The sequence below is a fragment of the Trachypithecus francoisi genome, unplaced genomic scaffold (genome assembly GCF_009764315.1).
Source record: "Trachypithecus francoisi isolate TF-2019V2 unplaced genomic scaffold, Tfra_2.0 Lachesis_group12, whole genome shotgun sequence".
NCBI lineage: Eukaryota > Metazoa > Chordata > Mammalia > Primates > Cercopithecidae > Trachypithecus > Trachypithecus francoisi.
Genome location: NW_022681457.1, coordinates 22953268 through 22973390, shown reverse-complemented (window position 1 = coordinate 22973390; position 20123 = coordinate 22953268). Strand labels below are relative to the sequence as shown.

At 41.3% G+C, this 20123-nt stretch overlaps 1 protein-coding gene across 6 annotated transcripts in view; it reads right to left on the bottom strand.

The window, feature by feature from the left end:
• The window catches only part of NFIA (nuclear factor I A), a 387296-nt gene that overhangs the window by 15807 nt on the left and 351366 nt on the right, over positions 1–20123 (bottom strand). The window contains exon 11 of one of the 6 annotated variants that reach the window (XM_033225080.1): positions 14344–14601. The exons of the other annotated variants lie outside the window; for them this stretch is intronic. Coding sequence (XP_033080971.1) covers positions 14590–14601 — 12 coding nt within the window. The 3' untranslated portion in view covers positions 14344–14589. Of the gene's footprint in view, positions 1–14343; positions 14602–20123 lie in introns of those variants that run through there. 6 annotated transcript variants of the gene reach the window in all.

The following is a 20123-nucleotide window of genomic DNA, read 5'->3' as shown; positions in this document are numbered from 1 at the left end:
TCGGATTCCAATTTTAATTAAATGCCTGTTGTCTAACAAGTGCAGACAGTCACACTTGGGGTTGGCCCAATGGTGGCCCAGGGAGGTAACCTTTCTTGTTTAAAAAGAGAGGCGTGGGAGTGGAGGCCGGAGCTCAGCAGAGCGTGGCCACATTGTAATAATCATTCCACGGCGTGCCTCCTCGCTCTTGCTCTTCCCAAACATGGCTCAGGTTGAGAGCCTATTGATCGCGGAGACCTTAGTGTGGATTGTGCAGGAAGATAAAGTCCAGTTGGAGCGAAAATAACATTGAAGTAAAAAGTCCAGTTATTTCAAAAATTCTCCCAGATACATCCTGCAATAGTATGCCAGAAGATCTGGCCTCTTGCCAGAAATGAATTCCCAAACTAACCTTTCCAGCCAAGAAGCCCTTCAGACACTGGAGAGCATCTGCCACCTTTAGACTTCTCCACCCCAGCAGGCACTTCCATGCTCAAGCCCTGGCACGAGTCTGCTCCTTACCTCTTTAATTCTCCCCTGTCCACCATTCCTGGTCTTTCTAGTTCCATTCTCTATCTCCTCCCACCCCTCAAGTTAGTGTCTCCCTCCCTCTCCACCTGTGTTTAATTCCTGTGCAGGAATCACGACAGACCCCTACTCTCTCCCAGGCCATGCAGACCAACAGTCCCTAAGGATTAAGAGGAAGTGAAGAAGACCTTGAGCTGCAAACCACAACCCCCGGAAGGCTTCTGTTGTGAGCCCAGGAAACAAGACACACAGGCAGCATTTGGAGAGAATGCAAAGGAGACTGTGGCATCTTTGTTTTCATTTTCATGAGAAAAGACAATGAGAGTACAGTGAGATGTCACTGAGCACTGGACTGTGGGTCTGGTGGCCTGGTTCAAGTCCCAGTTCAGTCACTGGCTTGCTAAGGGGCCTGAACTTCACCAGACCTCTCTAAGGATACTACAAGATCCTGTTGCTATGCCTTTCTTTACCTTCTAGGAACACCTGCTTTTAGATATCACTGGTGCCAGAAATCGTTGTTGTGTTGTGTGTGTGTGTGTGTGTTTTTTAATCGTTCACAGGGTAGATGGGATATTGGCAGAGGTAAAACTGTTCCTATCTTTCACTGAGGTCAGAATGAACTTGCCTATGGAAAAAGTCAGATCATGGAGTCAGAGATCTAAATCCTAGTCTGTAGCGAGTCAGGGATCCAACTTTAACTTTTCTGCAAAACAGGCCTCAGGATACTAGTTATCACAGCATTTGAGGGAAAAAATAAAAACACAAACCGACTTTCAGATACTGACCTAAAATGTAAGGAGCATAATTATGTGAGGCACTGATATGATCTAGATGGGAGGTGTGTGCGTGTCGGGGTTTCATCTGAACCAACAACCCTGGATAAAATCCGAACAATTTCCCTCTGCGCAGTCATAGCTCTGTGTATTATCCTAAAAGCCCAAACCCAGAACCAGTGAGCAATACTTTTCTCCTGCTTCTGAGGATGTGGTAGGATTTAGGGTTTTATGGCAACAAAACTTGTCTTTGTTAAGACGTGACTTGCAAAACAAACCCACATGGGAGAGTTTGCAGTTTCAAATGACAGTAATTTTTTTTTTTAATGCTGAAACAGCAAATGCTTTTTATGTTCAGATTTATTTCCTTCTAAATTTGTAGATTAAATTTACAACTAAGCAATATTCATCGCTACAAACAATTAGATTCCTCCCAAATATTTCCAGGGGATATGAGGGGGAGACTTCCTGATGGGGTTGTGGTTGGGATTTGTGCAAGGTGAAGATCCTATAGCACTGACGGTCTCCGTGAAGGGCCTTCCTAACAACCTGGACTGTACATAGCATATGTGACTGGCACAGCTACTTGGCTTCCCTGTCAGGGATCTATGCTTCTTGGAGGGAGGTAATATCATTCTAACACAGACAATTTAATTAATTTTTTACCTTTTTAGTAGTGACTTCTGAGATGGAGACCTCACAAGCAAAGATTATTGAAGACTGATTCACGAATTTTTTTTTTTTTTTTGAGACAGAGTCTCGCTCTGTCCCCCAGGCTGGAGCGCAGTCGCGCTATCTCAGCTCACTGCAAGCTCCGCCTCCCGGGTTTACGCCATTCTCCTGTCTCACCCTCCCGAGTAGCTGGGACTACAGGTGCCCGCCGCCACCACCACCGCGCCCGGCTAATTGTTTTGTATTTTTAGTAGAGACGGGGTTTCACCGTGTTAGCCAGGATGGTCTCAAATCTTCTGACCTCGTGATCCGCCCGCCTCGGCCTCCCAAAGTGCTGGGATTACAGGCGTGAGCCACCGCGCCCGGCCCACGAATGTGTTTTATAAAATTGAGCATGCGTACAAACTCATTCTCACTTTGTTTTCCGATAAATCCCACTTGGTAGTGCTCTACCAGTAACTGAGATTTGCGAACAAACTCCGAATACACACACACAGTGCTAGTTTGAAACAGTCCCACACCTCTATTGTCACTTTATTATCAATTAATAAAATCAATTACAGATGGCATGACTATTATATGTTGACAGGCTCTTTAAATATCCTCTTGTTAAATCACCACATGGATAGGAAATTCTATTGTTTATTTTGCAAGAATGGTGGTAAGTTCAAATGATACATATACATATACACTTCCATTCTGACTCTGCAATACCAAAATCTTGCAGACATGCCAATTTGTGCTATTCTAGAAGACAGTTCAATTAAGGAATACTTTAAGATATTTTCCTTCTTTTAAATTAGGAGTAAAACGTCTGAGCTAAAATATGACTTCCTGTTCTACTGCATCAACCTTTCTGTATTGTTCTCAAGGAACATGTTTACAAGTTCAAGTTCAGGTTTAAACTACTCAGGAGTTTATAACGGAGCCTCATTTACATGTGTTCCCTCTGAACTCTGCCGGCCTCTGTATGCTAGTTTCCAAGGCTTGGTGAAGGAATGTTTTACAGTTGGAATCTGGACTGCTTTCTCAGGCATTTCAGACTCAGAGGCTACGCGGCACCAAGTTCTCGTTAGTATTAAAAGTTTCCTCAGGTCTACTCCAGAGACAAAGAAAGACAGAGAGAAAGGCAGGGCAGGGGCCAAGAGAACTGTAGCTTCTTAATTTTCCCTAAAAGGCATTCTAGTTAACATTATAGTTGAAAAGTGAACAATGGCTTCTAGATGTAGATTCTAGAATCTCATGGCCATGACTTAAAATTTCTGTGCAGTGATTTTCATTTTTCTGTGGAAATGGTCAATGCACGTTGATTCTCTTCAAATATTAAAACTAGGGTTTGCTTAAATTGTTTTTCTGCCTTGAAGATTAAGTTATGAAGAGAAATGTACCCAGTCCAAAAGAGATCCTAAACCTAAGAGGTTTTTGGGGTCAAAAAGATCTCAGGGATTTTCCAGCCAATAAAGGTGCATCAGAGAGGAAGAAATGGCTACTTTTCATTTAGAAGCAGGAAGCTTTGAAGGGGGTTCTCAGATGCCCACAGGGAACCAATCTGGAGAGAGCTGATTTCCTGGCTTATTGAAATTAGCCAATTAGCCTTATTGCTAAGCAAGGGTCCAAGAGTTCAGAGAAAGCAGCCATCATCTTCATGGGCAGAAATGGAAAGGGCATAGGAGAAAGAGGACCAAGGACTCTGCTTCTCAACTTCTCTCTGAATCAGAGTTTATCTACAATAGCAAGAAAGTAGGTTCAGCAGTAATAAATCAACGATGCTAATAGTAACTGTAACCTCAGGGCAATGCTCAAGAGCTACTTTATAGCATCTTTTCATACTGGAGCAGTCCTTTCCTGATAGGTGAGCATACCCGACAAAACTGTAGGTTGTGGCTTCCCTGGTACCCAGATTCAGCAGCTGCATCCCTGCAGAGTGACATGTGATGAGTCAGACAAATAGTTCAAGAGTAAGCACTACTGTAGGGGGGTTCAGAGAAGCAACTGCATGGCTGGGTGTGGATGGACTAGGAGTGTGTGGTGAATCTGGATCTCAGTTTGCACCTCTGCTAAGAAGGGATGAAGACCACCTTGCTAGCATGGTGTTTGTAAGGATGAAATCAACTAATACATGTGTTTTGTCTCCTAATGGGACTGTAATGCACAGCTGATGCTTTTTTATTTTTGGAGTTGTTGGGGTGGGGGAAGGGGATTCCTCTCTGTCTTGGGGGAAGACAGAAACCTCATCTTCCTGTGCTAGATCATGGCCTTTTCTTAACCTAGTGCAATATTGAGCCATCATTTTTCTTGCATAAAGTTCAATAATAGCATGAGCATGCTAGCTACATGCAAAGCTTTTAGTCTTTTTTCTCAATCCCCTGAACTCAACCTAGCTCAATGCTAAAAAACATTAAGGGTTTTCTAAAACCAAATTAAATGTGAATATGCTTCTAAATAAAACCCGCTGCTGCAAAAATCAGAAGGTTCCTCTTACTGGATAAGGACATGAAGGAAAGAAGAATCCATTTAGAGGATGTTCTGCAGAAATGGATGATAAAAATGGTTTCTTTGGGAGCAGCAGTTTAGTTACAGTGATTGGGTGGAATTGGGGCTTGCAACTCTTAAGAGTTTCTCAGCCTTTAGCCAGGACTGATTGGCTGATTTCCAGAAAGAAGATAATTTGCATAAGAGATAATTTCTCATTGGTCAGTCAACTCCAAATGACTGAAAATCATGTGTTCTTTCTTTTGTGTATTTTTTCTTCTTTCTTTTTCATAAATATCTATCAAACTTTGGTTCATTTTCCACTATCCTTTGGACCCCTGCCAATAACGGCTGCTATAGGAAGCCTATTAAACACAACTGCTAACGTTACTTTTTTTTTTTTTTTAAGCAACTCTGACAACATGGTGAACAGGAGAAATCTGAAACTTAAAATGGTTTACAGATTTTCCTGAGGATTTAATTTATCCATGTGGATCCTAATGGTTTTGAAGACAAAATAATTTTTTAGTTGATTTAATAGTTGATTGAAGTTCCAAGTGTTTCCCACTTGTTCATGTGTGGGTAGGCAGGTTCAGATCTAACCTCATTTCATTTATGCTGAGTCTTCTGGTAAAACAGTAGTTTCATTCACCTGTAATCTTCTTTAAGAAACAGAGGGCACCAACTTTGGAAGCGTGCTTGCTTGATCAAGCTATGTGGAAGGTGTGGGATGAAGAGGGGAAACTATTTCCTGGAGGTGAATCCGGCACCAGGAGGAGCAACGCTTCTGTCCTGTACCCCCTTACAGTTACCTACTCAGCGCCTGGCATCCCTCGTCGGGGCTTCATTCTGTGTGCCTGCTTCTGACTCAAAGCAAGCAGCCAGGAAGGGGTGCGAGGGGACAGTCCAGATTTGACAGTATTGACCCCAGGGCTGAGGAGCATTAGTGAATTCCATAAGGAGTTTCATCCAGCAGTTGTTGGCTTACAAAGGTCACTGTGATGCAAAGCCCAAGGGATGAGCCAAGCAAACCGCCTTCCTGGAAGACGGTGGGGGTGGGGGAAAGGGAACAATGATGTTAATATGGGGGTGGTGTGAAGGGAGTTTGGTACATCTTTAGACTTCAAGACAGGAAAAAAATATTTGGGAAGAGGCCAACTAAGAGATACAGCGTGGCCCTAGCTAAATAGTAATGATGTAACAAAGAGCAATATCAGCACTATCCAGATATCAGAGAGAACAACTGGTGGATACTAAAGTCATTATAAGATGTGAAATTATACCTCTCACTGCTTCATTATCACTATATTTCATAATATTTGTCTAGAAAGGCACACAAAGCCTATCAGGTTAAATTAATCCTAATGACCAATTTTAGTTTTATTCTAATTAAATAATTTCAATTTAATTAATGCTAGCACAGAAATTAGTCAAAATTACAAATGTAAATGCTGAACTTTAAATCAAAGGTCCTCCCTACGACCTGCCTCATGTAGAAGCACTTTAAAGTGTTTGCCTGTGAAGGTAGATGGGAATTTTGACCTTTGTCTGCACTGTGAGGATCAGAAGATAGAAAAATATGCAACAAAAAGCTGTCCAGGAGCATAGACAGAAGCACAGGTTAAACGCGCACACACACACACATACACACACACACATACACACATACACATACACACACACACACACACACACACATACACGCACACACACATACACACACACACACACACACACACACACACACACACCCCTGCATGGCAGTCTATGAAAGTAAATCCTGCAAAGTGAACTTCTGAATTACATGCGTTTGTTTCTTGGAATTCCAATGCATTTGAGTCAGTCTAATGGATATTGGGCTTTTATAAAACACCTTTGTAAAATGGAAACCATGGCCCCATTTTCTAAGCCACATATTAAACCACCAGTCCCTTCCTTCACTCATGGCAGGTCCCTGCATTTCAGTCCTGCTCTGTCTCTGATTAGCTTTGGGGCCTTGCAAGTTGTTTCAGTTCCCCAGGCTTTGGCCCTCTTATTTGGAGGTGCTACTTTATTAAAAATGATATGAACTTTATTCCAAAATATTCTTAAAGTTGTATCTGAAAAATGACGGGAGTCTGGAGTGGATAATCTTTAAGGAAATTACCAGCTTCAGTGTTCTGTATTCTAAAACTTTGAAAAATACTGGCATCTTAAAATGGATTTGAAAATGGTACAGGGCACATGTGTCTGAGTCATCATATAAAGACATTTAAATATCCTTTCTTCCCTCTTCATAAAAATCCAAAGTAGACCGTATTCAGAGCTCAAAAAATTTGTGGAAAAAGGAATCTGGCAAAATAGACGTTCTTTTTTCCCAAAGAAAAGAAAAGAAAAAGAAAAAGGTGGGGAGGATGATACAAAAATCTGAAAGAGAAAAAAAAACACAACACAATAAAGAGAAATACATGTTCTTTTTTTTGTATTTAAAAAAACATGTACTGATGGATTATACTTAATAACAGGGCTGTAGTGCCACTCACTCTTCATCTTAAAAGAACATTCTACACTATCACTGTTACCCATAAAATAGTCACAACTTCTTTCCTCAAAAGGAGGCCTTCATCCATGATCCTCTATCTCAACTTGTTCTCAACTATATATGAGAATTATTTGGTAGCAATCAATTCACTATTACTGTTTGGGGACATTACAGAACAGCAGAGTAATTTAATAATATAGTTGATTAGTATAATAATCATCATTAAATTTAGTAATGATAGTGGGATTCCCCTTAACTTGGTTAATGATCATGGACAATTCATTTCTTGACTGCCAGTGGTAGAAATGGTTTTTGAAATATTAACTTCTGCCCCATGGGAATGACACTTAGCCCATCACATTTAATTTTTGACCTTCACTGAGCAGCACGATCCTAATCCCTTTGATTTTATAATCTTAACTAGGAAACATTAAAATATGGATTGACTCCAGTTGGCAGGAATCTTTATGTTCTTTTCACTAAAAAAGCTATAAATTCAATGGTTGACCTTTTATTTCCAGGTCACAAATGACACCCACTCAGTTTTGTCCGTTCACACAGGATTTATGTTAGGGTCTACAGGTATAAGCCATGAAAGTTGAACTTTAATGAAATGTCTTTCAAAGATGTGCACTTAACCAAAAATTCCTCACAAAAAAATTAGCAGGTGGCCTTTTAAAAACAGCCATTATGTCCTCAGGTTCATTGCTGGCCTCCACTAAGTCTATTTTTCACTTGTAATAAGTTTCTCCTAATATCATTTTTCAGGGGGTACAAATTACGCTTGTGTTTGGGATGACAATAATATCTTAGTTCCCAATTTAGGCTTCTAACCTGAAAGATTTCTGAGATGTTCTCTTTCCCATAACCACAATTCATCTCTCTCCAGTTGAAAAATGTTCCTTGTCCTTTTCACAAAATCAATCGTATTGATGGGAGGTATTCTGTGTTGTCAATCAGGGAAATGTGATTTGATGGGACCCCAAAGCAGCGAGACAGGGAGAGGAATACCAAACCTGCTCAGGTCCACACCATCGGAGTGAGATCGATGTTTCCCATAATACTCATCCTGTCATGTGGCACCCTGTCACAATTAATAATGTAGAAGAAGCTGATTAACTTAAGTAAAGTGCTCTCTGCTGTGTAAACACATAAAGACCTATGAGGCAAAAAAACGGGGGGAGGGGGCAGGAGAGAACAAAACGTCATTTTTATTTTTCACGTGTACACGTTCTCACTTTCTATTCTTCTCTTGTAACAATTGCTGTACCAGCCACTCTAGCAGAGTCAATACATTGATCTGGGTCTTGACGCAGCAGCAAGGCAGACTAATCTGATACACCATTATCTGCACTGGAGAGTGTGGGGGCTTGGGGGTGCACTCAGGTAACACAGGGCAAAGGGAAGGAAGTAAAGGCCAGCCAGCCTTACTCTAGATAGGTAATTAATGCTCAGTGTGGAGCTTCTAGACTAGATGGATGCATATGTAGCAGGTGTGTGTGTGTGTGTGTGTGTGTGTGTGCATGCATGTTAGGAAAACGAAGCCTTCACCTTGGCTAAAGGATGCAGCCTAAGTAATACCGTATGCACCACTTATTTAAGTCCCTGCGGTATTTCAGTCACTCATACCAATCTGCAATTCAATAAGGATCACCACCCCATTAGAACTAATCATGTCAGCTGTGTATCTGACAAAATAAACATTCAGAAACTGTGCTCCTAGGTTCAGAACTTGTTTTTGCACTGGGATTTTTTTTTTCCTTCCCTCCCTGATCCAGTATAAAATTTAATCATTTTTTATATGAAATTATAAGACACACAGAAGCTCTCCGTATGGATTCCTCAGTGTATCCTGACAACGAGAAACTGGCGATGCTAGTTGAACTTTAACTTGCTCCTTGGGGTACGCTAAGTATGATCTCAATAAATAAATATCATTCCACCGGGTAATGAGAGAATTAATGGCACAACTTATGGAAAATGGACACGGGAGGATGGGGTGAGAAGAGACTCAGCTCGGGGACAACGTTACCAGATTACATCTGGGGTTACCACTTCTGTTTCTTCTTCATGGTCACAGGCCTCCCCTCCTGAGGGCTGCAAAGGCAGCACCACACATTGGCTGGGCAGGGTGCTGGGGGCTTTACATCCTAACCAGACTGAGTCTTTACACAACTCTAAGTAGAATGCAGGCATTCACTTATAATTTTAGAGATGGGACATCTGAGGGTCAGAAAGGCTAAAAATTATTCCAGCGTCACATACTGAGATCAAACTCAGGTCTGTCTCCCTTCAAAGCTTCTATTTTTTCCACTGCCCAGAAGAGGAAGGCACCTCATGACCATAGATCTCAATGCTACTACTGCCTGTAAAATCCTGTATCTCACGAGGATTGAACATAGCAAGGCAGAGGTTTCTTCACATATAGAGATCCCACTGTGCCCGTCACCTGCTTCCTATCTCCCACAGAATAAAGTCCAAGTGCTTTACTACCCCTGGATAAAGGTATGTATTTATTCATGACTAGACCCTGATCTAATGTTTCTACCATCTACTGTAAACTGACAGATACATCAAACAGAATAGGGTTCTTTAGACACACACTGCTATTCCTTTGCATGCACTGTTCCTCCTGTCTGGTCTGGAATGTTCTCCTCACCAAGTATATCTGTCTCCTTCAAAACCACTCATGTGTCTTCTCTTCTGGCATATCTTCCATGAGCTCCATACTTCTCCCCAGAGTTAGTTACTGACTCTTCTGTATGGATTATACCTATTTCAATTACTTCACCGATCACATCTTAGTTTCTTTACTTTTCTTTCTGTGAGCTATGTATGGCAGGGATTGAATAATGTACATCTTTAGCCTCCCTTCCAGCTTAGTATGGTGCCAGGAATATAGTAGGTGTTTAAATTCTGGCTTCTTTCTCCTCCTTAAGATCAATCATGTAGCTGGCGGGTGGGAGAGATGAGCTAGGAATCCAGGTATTTTGATTCCTAGTCCAGGATTTCTCTGTGTACTAAGATGCACAAGTCCCTCCTATGGTCAGTTCCCTTACTAGACCTACTGTGTTGTTCTTCTATCCCCCCAGTACCACTCCTTCCCCATATATGCACAGACACACTGCCAGAGACCAGTGGAAGGGAGACGGTGCTTGAGAGGGACAGAAGCTGTATGTCATAAGGGCTGGCCTTACGTTTCCCTTCACTAGTCAAGGCAACAGGAGATATGCAGCACAGTCCAGTCCTGGAGGGCAGCAAAGGGTGCTTCCCACATTATCAAGGCAGCACTGTGAGGGTCCGAGGTTGCCCTGTGCTGAGAACAACTGTGCCCAGTGGCATCCCCATTATCCCAACACATTCAGACTCTGAGGAAGGAGGGTGTTGAGGGTGAGAAACACAGGGCCAGGACAGCCTGTCCTAACAACCCAGTGTCCCTGCTCCAAGACAAGGGATCCGGCTTATCACAAGCTCATGTGACTCATTAGTTAAATGTGTATAGTGTTTGGAAAGTGAAAAGCCAATTAGAAGTGCTAGGTTATATCATCTCTGCTGTAAAGGGAGCAATGTGAGACCTTAAGAAAAATTCTCATGCAAATATTTTGGGGGAGGCGTGTGCTGTGGAATGTAATTCAATGAATAGACTCAATAGAAAGGCTATATCCCCAAAAGACAGGCCACTGATCAAAGAATGTGCCTAGGTCCTCAATAAACAAACAAGAAGGTAAGCAGGTGGGTGTGAGAAAAGTGGACAGGAAGAATCACTGAGACCTCGCGTGAGATCTTCGATGGATCTCACATTAGACAGCAAGCTCTGGGCTTGAAACTGTGTGTGTCAGTGGAACTTTTGAGGCCTGACCCATTAGAAGCCCTGAGACAGCCTATGTCCAAAAGGATTCCTAATGCTGAATCCTTTCCTTATGTGAACAGTCATTATTTAGAGTGTAGAAATATTCGGTAAGGCCAATTCCTTGGGCATGAGATTTCCACAAGCAAGGACTTTGTGGACAGTGAGAACACCACCTGTACTGCATTCTTTCCTCAGAATTCATGCAGCAGGGCCAGTCAACTCATTTTCCTGTTCTCTGAACTCCTGTTGACTCAAGCTCTGCAAAACCAGGCTCTTTTCTTTTGCAAAGGAAGCATCTGGTTCCAAGTCATAAAAGAGAAACCCAGAACCTATTGCTGCCTGTTTGGTAAGCACTCTGGAGGGCACCCGGGGGCACTGTTTCACAGAGCTCCCCTGCAACCACAAAGGCACATATACTCCAACTCAGCCTTTTCAGAGTCCATGTTTAACCAGTACACGGTGACCCAGCCCCATGAGAGCTGGTCTGCACAAAACACCAGGACTTCTGCCCAAATCCTGGACCTCAAACAGAGGCTGAAAAGAAATGACCTCTGCACAGTCACACACACAGCATATATGTCTCCTAAACACACAGGGAGTGTGTGGAGGAAAGGCAGAGTAATAAGCCAAGCATTCAGAAACAAGAGGGTCAAGTGCAACTACTGGTGTTGAAAAGTGCATGAAACCTATTAGGGAACAGGAAAAAAGAACAAGGCAGATCCTATTAACAGTCTATCCACTATCTATTGCCCCTTCTTCCCTGGGACAATTTTGCTTAGAGAGGCAAATGTGACTGGTCCTAGGTGATGGGTCATGATTTGAGCCAATCAAGATAATCTTCTGCTGGATTTCTCAGCGTCCTTTGCAGCTAGAGATTAAAATGTGACCCAGATTTAGCCAATGAGACCTACAAAGAAATTCGCTAGCAGGGTGCAGAGGAGGAATAGCAGGGCCTTTTCCCTGATAGTAGAGGAAAAATAAGGTATGACATGACTATGCCATTTGGAGTTGCAGCAGCCGTGTTGCAGTCAGAGGCTCTAAGCATGAGGCTGAAAAGGCAGCATACTGAGGAAGGCAGAGCAGAATGTTAGGAAGGGCATGGGTTCCTGCTGGCCTCGTGCAGCACTGGAACAATGCTAACACCCACTCACTCACAGATTTCTTGTTACGTGAGAAAAATAATCCTGACTGCCTTTTACCACACTTAATTGGGGTTTCTTCTATGAGGTAGATACTATTATTGCCTTCATTTCACAGATGAGGAAGCTGAATTTTAAAGGGTAAGATACACAAGACCACTGAGATAAATGGCACAGCCAGGATGTCAGAACAGGTCTGTCCTACTCCTCAAATCCTGACTTTTCCTCCTGTTCCCCCAGAGAAACCTGCTGAGTACCCAGTACATTTCCCTTAGTACCCTGGAATGTCACTGATCAGAAGCATTGTTATGGAGACCCATCTAACAGCTAGAAATGTGGATGGCATTTCTGCACTTGGCACTATGGTTTTCTAAGTTCCATGCATGGCTATCATCAGCTTCTGATCTAGTTTCTGTCAGTTCTCTCCACCAACTCACAGCTCCTTTCTCCAACCCTTTTCCTGACATCATTTTCTGTCCCCCTTTTCCCACAGTTCCAAGTGCTAATTGAATGGATAGCAGATTTTTGGTCTTTTCCCTTCTTCTCCCATACAATGTAAAATTTCCTGTGAAATCTCTTTTTTACCTTCCCCTTCTCTACTGCCACTGTTCTCATTTTAATACTAAAAAAAAGGAAGCAAGAAGGGAAGCGATATTTACTGAGTACCTATTGTGTGCCAGATACTATCGTAGAGACCTTAACTATTATAATACTCATCAATTTGTTTCAACTAAGAAGATCCCCCAAATCTTTGTGGAGCAAAGGTGACAGGAAGAATAGGAATAGGGAGAAAAGGTGAACAGTATCTAGAATTAATGGCTCGAACTTTGTCCAGAAGTGAAGTTTGTGGCCAAGGATGTCTACAACATGCTGCCAAATTAAAACCTGAAAGACAAAGACTCTGTTTATTGAAAAATTTATTTTAAGAGTGTCTCATAGCCTGTCAGTGAGTCAGCCGCCAAGTGTATGTGAAGAGAATGTGTCAAGAACTTACAGGTTGGTGTGGGAGCTGGGGAAGCTGGGACGATTCACTCCTGCCCACAGTAGTACGGAGGGAGGCGAAGCAGATTGCATGAGTAACTCAACTCTGCGAGGTGTTGCTTACTATTCAACACCTGCTACTGGAGCTGAGAACATACGAGAAAAAATGACCAGGCACCACCTCAATTTAGGTACCTCCTTTCCCTTTAGATTCTGGGTGGATGCATTCACTTCCTGCCGGTCCTTACCACTCTCAGAGACGTTGTCTCCCCTTGGGAAGGCCCTTCTCAGGCACAATTTAGCATAAGGGGAGAAACGGTGCACTTATGCTGCTGCCTGTACAAGGGAAGAATAGCTGTGCCCAATTTAAACAGGCTTTTGGGCACCTTTAAGGCTGATGCTCAATGGAGCAACCTACAGGGTTAGGATCTTGCAGCGGGTAGGGGGAGGCTTCCTAATTTATTAGATGGTTGCTTTTGGTAAGTAGGTTCTGACCATAGAACAGCAGGTGCTGAATGGCTTATACACAAGTCCTTCCTTCATAGGACATGTGGAATCAGAAGTGGATTTGTGTCCTGGCTCTACGGACCTCTTGATATGTGGTTCTGGGAAAGGTACTTCCCTTCTTTAAACTTCAGTTTTTTTAACCTATACAGCGGAGATAACAATAATAATAGCTCTGCCTACTTCAAAGGGTAACTCTTATAATCAAATGAGAAAATACTTTGTAATCCAGAAAGTAAGAGTTTAGTTATTAACCAAACAATGAAAGCTATCATTTGTTAGGTGTTCATTAGGTGTTAAACACTTTTTTCACACTAACAGAATTTAAGACTCAAAACCATAGGGCTGTGTGTGTGTACATATATATACACACACATATTTATAGCTCACTATTTTCACTATTTTAGTTAAAAAAACTAGACCAGATAAATTGAATTACTGTGGAAAAAAAAAAACCCAACAACAACAAAAATAAAACACAGAGAATGCTTCTAAGTGATGGAATAAAGCTTCAACTAAAATCTGAAAATAAAGGAGTTATCTTAGCTGCTCTGATATCTGGTCTCTGGACAAAGGCTAGTTGTTCTCACAGATGCAGACTAATATCATTAGTAAAGGTCTTCTTCCCAGGCAGGATGAGAGAATGAATTCAGTCTTGGTTTTACAGAGACACGAGCAGGAGACTGGGGCAGATCTTCAGAAGAACCAAGTTCAGCACAGTCCCACTGGAGCCAGGGAGCACTGAGATTAACCTCAAGGCTTCTGATTCCTTGATATAAGAGTGTGAGTCAATCTTAGACTCTTTTAAAGAGAAAATGGTCAGTAACCTTTCAATACAAACAATTGGGGATGCAGATAAGTATTTGGGAAAAACATAAGTTTTGGAGACTGGTTCAAATCTCAGCTACCTCAATTACCAAGGGATAAATGTACTCTTCTGAAACTTCGGTTTCCTCATCTGTAAAATGGAGATGTAGCACCAACCTTAGAGGGCTCTTGAGTATTGTAGCAAGTGTAGACACAGAACCTAGCATGCATGGGTGCTGTAGAACACTCATTTGGCCAGTAAGACTTTGAACTTGGCTCAAAGTCAGGAGAAAATGGAATTTTATCTGCCATTCTTCTCTAATCTTGGGAATTTTCAGCTGTGTGGGCTTGAAACTGAAACGCTCAAATCCACTTCTAATTGGAAGATGAAGTAGAGTTGCAGGGTGGGAGAGAGAGAGAGAGATATATATAATTTATTAATTATATATAATAATGAATAAATATTTATTATTTAGTCTTTATTTAATAATTATAATTATTTATCATAACATACATTTATAATAAATAAATTTTAAAATATATTTTATATAATAAATATATATATAAATTATATATATATATATAATTTTTTTTTCCCTCTAAGGAAATCTGAGTTTCCTGCCTTTGTAACTCTCCAGCTGCTCCTTGAACTTCTGTGTGCTAACTAACCTTCTACACCCAGGCAGCTCCTGTCAGGGTGGGCAGGAGCCCGGAAATGGCTTCAGCTAACTCAAATGCAATCTCAAGTGAGCCTGGGTGGGCAAGTGAGGATGTACCACCAGGAGGGGGTGTTTCTTGGAAATGAGGGGTGAAGGGGTTACTGGTTGAGCCTTGTGCAGCAGTAAAGGAGTCTAATTTTATCTGGTCCAGAGAAGATAGAACTGAACATGTCTCTCTTATTGGGATGGGCTAAAACACGATCTACCATCTGATTGGCAAAAGTTAAAAGTAGGGAAAAGCGTACAAGAACTATATCATTAGGCCCAAGCTAGACAAGGACAAGGACAGAAAAACTATCCAGCCTCTTCTGCTGCTTCCACTCTTTGGAAAGTTCTTACACCCAACTCTGCTTAAAGCCTCTTAGACAAATCCTTATAGTACTGGCATTACACTGCATTATTGATGTTGATGTTGTCATTACTATTATTTCTTTACATATGTTTCCTCTGCTAGACTTCGAACAACTAGAGGAGAGTTTTTAGTCCCTGTACTTTGTAGGTGTTGAGGCTATATTAAGTAATTAAGTAAACACTAAATGATTGAAGAAAGGAACTTATGAAGAGTTCCACAGATGGCCTAAGCTTTGGTTTCTCAGGTAGAGCTTCAGGAATATGACACACAGAATGGCAACAGCTCAAAATGCTCTCCATGATCTCCACCTCTCCCATTCTGGGTGTACCCCCACCAGAGGCAGACAATGGATGTCATGACCATACTTTAGCTATGCAGGGACCTCTCCAGATCAGCTGGCTTCCAACACAGTGAAGTGTGTGGCTTGTGCATATATTTGTAAATTTCATGAGGCAAAGGCAATCACACTGCTTGCAAGTCAGGCAGCTAAATGATTTATTAAACAAAGGTTATAGCACCTGTGCCTTTTTGTCAACAAATCGGGCCCATGCCATGCCAAGTGATTCTTCTAATAGTCTGAATGGTAATTTGGTTTTAAACAGCATTTCGGATACCACGATTCTGTTGATGCAAAACAGTGATAGATTTGGGTGGTAAGGAGGAAATGCCTGCTTTTAATATTGTTTGCACTCTCATTTTTCATTTTAAAGAATTAGTCCTCACTGGAGTTCTGCAGGTTAAGCATTTTATTTAAACCCTTTGATTAAACTAGAACCTGAATCAAAATGAGTTCTTTGCTCAGTCCTCCTGTGTGGAAATTGGTATTTCTATTTATTACCTAATGATGAAATATTAGCTTTTTTTCCTTTAAATAAATGCCTCCCCTTAATGGTTCTCATTTTCAGGGATCAGATTAAGTTATGGGATGCAACTGAAATGGCCATTGGCTTTCTGCTATTTGAAACAATGGCAAGTTCCCTATCATTACATTATATCATTCAGTGGGCGTGCAGGGCACGTTAATAGTGTCTAAAGTGAAGTAAATACTGTACACCCCAGAGACCATTCTATATGTTAATATCAGCGGTCACGGGACAATGTTGAAAAATAAGAGATTCAAGGTGGGACAAGTGGCCACAGTTTCTCAGTGTTGATGGTTGTTCTAAAGGCTGTAGGGAGGTGGCCACCTCTCATCTCAACGATCAGTTACAATATGGAGAAGGAGGAAGAAAAATGAGAGGCAAATGATGGTAGCAGAGGTAGCAGACAAGTGAGGCAAAAGAATGGGACAGATAAGGCAGGAATGTTCAAACAAAGCCGAAAGCCAGGGCGAGATATGCAATGCAACTGGAAGGCAGTTTGAAAGAAAACTAGCTCAAGGCAAGGCTAAAGAGAAGGCAATTCTGCTTCAGTCAAGGGAGGAATTCTCTGGAGAAAACAACAGACTACAAGCGAAAGAGGAGGAAAAATGGCTTTCAATTATCCATGTTATCTTTCCCTACCAATCATTACAGATGATGAATAGATGCAATAAAAGCCAATATTCAATTTTTCCAATTTACATGGTAAGAAGGCCCTAATATATTGTTAAGGGGAAGAAACAGCAGGCTACCAAACAGTGTATATAATATGATCTCACTTTTTGCAATATATTTGTATGCACAGAAACACTCTGGATGGATTTATATAGAAATGTTAATAGTAGGACTACAAGTGATTTTTATACTTTTTCTCATCTGTATTTTCCACAATTAACATGTATTATGAATATAATAAGAAAAAGTCGTATTTTGTAAAGTTCCTTCTGAACCATTTAGACTCAGCCAATGTATGCAGAGTACCCACTATGTGCTGGGCATGGTAATTAGTGCTTTTCTGTCAGCACATGATTACTCTGATCAACAGTCCACTTGCCCTGACTGTTTCACACAATTTTTAACTCCTAAGAGGTGAAAAGGACTTTAGAGCTTATTTAATGATTCTGTTTTAAAAATTGTGGTGAAATACATACAATGTAACATTTCCCATCTTAACCATTTTTGAGTGTACAGTTCAGTGGGATTCGGTACGTTCACGTTGCTGTGCAAACATCACCAACATCCATTTCCAGAACTCTTTTCATCTTTTTTTTTTTTTTTTTTTTGAGGCGGAGTCTCGCTCTGTCGCCCGGACTGGAGTGCAGTGGCCAGATCTCAGCTCACTGCAAGCTCCGCCTCCCGGGTTTACGCCATTCTCCTGCCTCAGCCTCCCGAGTAGCTGGGACTACAGGCGCCCGCCACCTCCGGCTAGTTTTTGTATTTTAGTAGAGACGGGGTTTCACCGTGTTAGCCAGGATGGTCTCGATCTCCTGACCTCGTGATCCGCCCGTCTCGGCCTCCAAAGTGCTGGGATTACAGGCTTGAGCCACCGCGCCCGGCCTCTTTTCATCTTGCAAAGCTGAAACTCCGCACCCCTCCAACACTGACTCCCCATTCTGCCCTCCCCCTAACCCCTGGCAGCCACTACTCTACTTTCCATTTCTATGAATTTGACTACTCTAGGTACCTCACATCTGTGGAATCATATAGTATTTATTTTGTTGTGACTGGCTTATTTCATAAGCATAATGAGCATAATGTCTTCAAGATTCATCCACGTTGTGGCGTATGTCAGAATTTCCTTCCTTTTAAAGGCTGAGTAATATTCCATTCTACGTACACACCATGTTTTGTTTATCCATTCGTCTGTCAGTGGACACCTGGGTTGCTTCCACCTTTTGGCTATTGTGGAGAATGCTGCTACAACCATAAGCAAACACATATCTCTTTGAAACTTTGCTTTCCATGTTTGGGGGTATACACTCAAGATTAGATTTTAATGCAGTCTCAGGGATAAAAGCAGGGACTCCACCAATAGTATTCCTGAGAAGTGAGCATCAGTCTCTGTTGGAAAATCCCCGGGGAAAAGAGCTCATCAGCTCATGAGGCAGTAACATAATACAGTAGTTAGAGGGCATAGGCCTTGGTGTCAGACAGAACTGGGTACAAATTCTTGCTCCACTCCCGACTATTTTATGGCCTTGGGAAAATCAACAGTCTCCTTAGTCTTAGCTTCCACATCTATAAAGTAGAGATCTAGCCTATTAGGTGACTATAAAGATTAGGTGCATCACATACTTGATGGACTTAGAACACAGAAAATGCCCCGTAGAAGCTATATACAATCAAATAACTCTTTTTCTTAAAAAAGATCTTATGATAGTCTGAAAGCTGCCTACTTATAATGCCTGCATTGGTTCAATTTCTACCCACTTGAGAAAATAGAGACCCCATCAATTCCATCTTCTACAGGATGATGCTTCAGGCATTTTAAGAGATTTCCACTGGAAACTGGTCTTTGGGAGTAGAAAGGCCATTTTATTTTGCATTTGTTTATAGATTTATGTACAAGATACTGCTTCTACATTTAGAAAGCTTAAGTATCTGCTTGGGTGACGCTTCAATTCTTATTCCTCCATAGGTAGAAAGCAAAATTTTGTTTTCCCAGGTAACTCTTCCTGTAATTCAATTAATATAAATGTCATGCTTTATAACAAGGGTATCAACATAGAAAAACACAAGTTTGCCTAGGAAATATGCAGACCATGTTCTAAATATATTTTTAAAAATTCTTGTCAAAAATTCCTCTTCCAAACTAATGTCCTCTTGAAAGGGAACTTTTTTTTTCAGGTATATTATTATTTTTATTATCTATATTTACATATATCTAACACTTTAAGTGGTTCCAGAAAACAGTCCCTCATTTAAGGAAAGAGTTAATATACATGCTTTAAAATTAAAATATTTAGAATACATAATTTTTACCTCAAGATATCTTTTTTTGGGGGGAAAATGACAACTCCATTAGCATAGTTTCTCATTAGACAATTGGGAATGACTTTCTTCAAGCCAAATGTGGCAGGTGTCATTGTGGTAAGAAAAATTTAAGCTGTTGTCCCCATGATGCCAAATATTTAACAGAAACCAAAAAAAAAAGTTTGAGTTCCAGATGCCAATCTTGGGCCTACATGACATCATTCATCCAGATGTGTGGAAAATCTGGATTTTTAAGAATTGAATTTCTGTGGTCAGCATTACGAAAACTCAGATTCTGGGTTAAGTGAGGCATTTGTGAAGGAAAGCCACAGTGGAATATAATACATTTCGATTACAGAGAAATAGATTGAATGGAACACAGCGTACAATTTCAGGGCTGTGAATCACAGCTTATATAAAAAATACGATGTAAAATACAGACAGGACATTTCAAAGCTGCATTTTAAAGGCTCTTAATGAAGCAACTTGACATTCGTGCTTTGGGAAAATGAATCATCCAATATAGAGCCACTATCTCCAGTTCTCCCCCCTCATTGAACTTGGACACTTCCCCAAATGTACAAAATTAAATTATGTTCTTCTGTTTTAATGCTTGACAGGTAATCATGCAACTTCAAATTCACCAGAAAAGTGTTTGAATATTTGAAGGTATGGGAAAATAAGCAACTAACTGAAAGAATTTTATGGGAGGTACTGAATAGGAGATTTTAATCTCAGATGCCATGTGCAGGCCAGTTTAAGAAGAAACAGCAGAGGTGGGAAATTCAAGAGTTAACCTTCTCTCTCCCCCTTTGGCTCCCCCTCTCCTCCCAGCTGCCTTCTCTGCTGATGCTGTACTTTCTGTGACCCTGCTTCAGTGTGAGGAACGCTTCAGATACAATGCAGTTTAACCTGTGCTGTCGACATAGCAATAAACCAAAGCCCTTTACAGAGGGAGCAAATGGACCCAGGAAGGCAAATCTGTTCCATTCA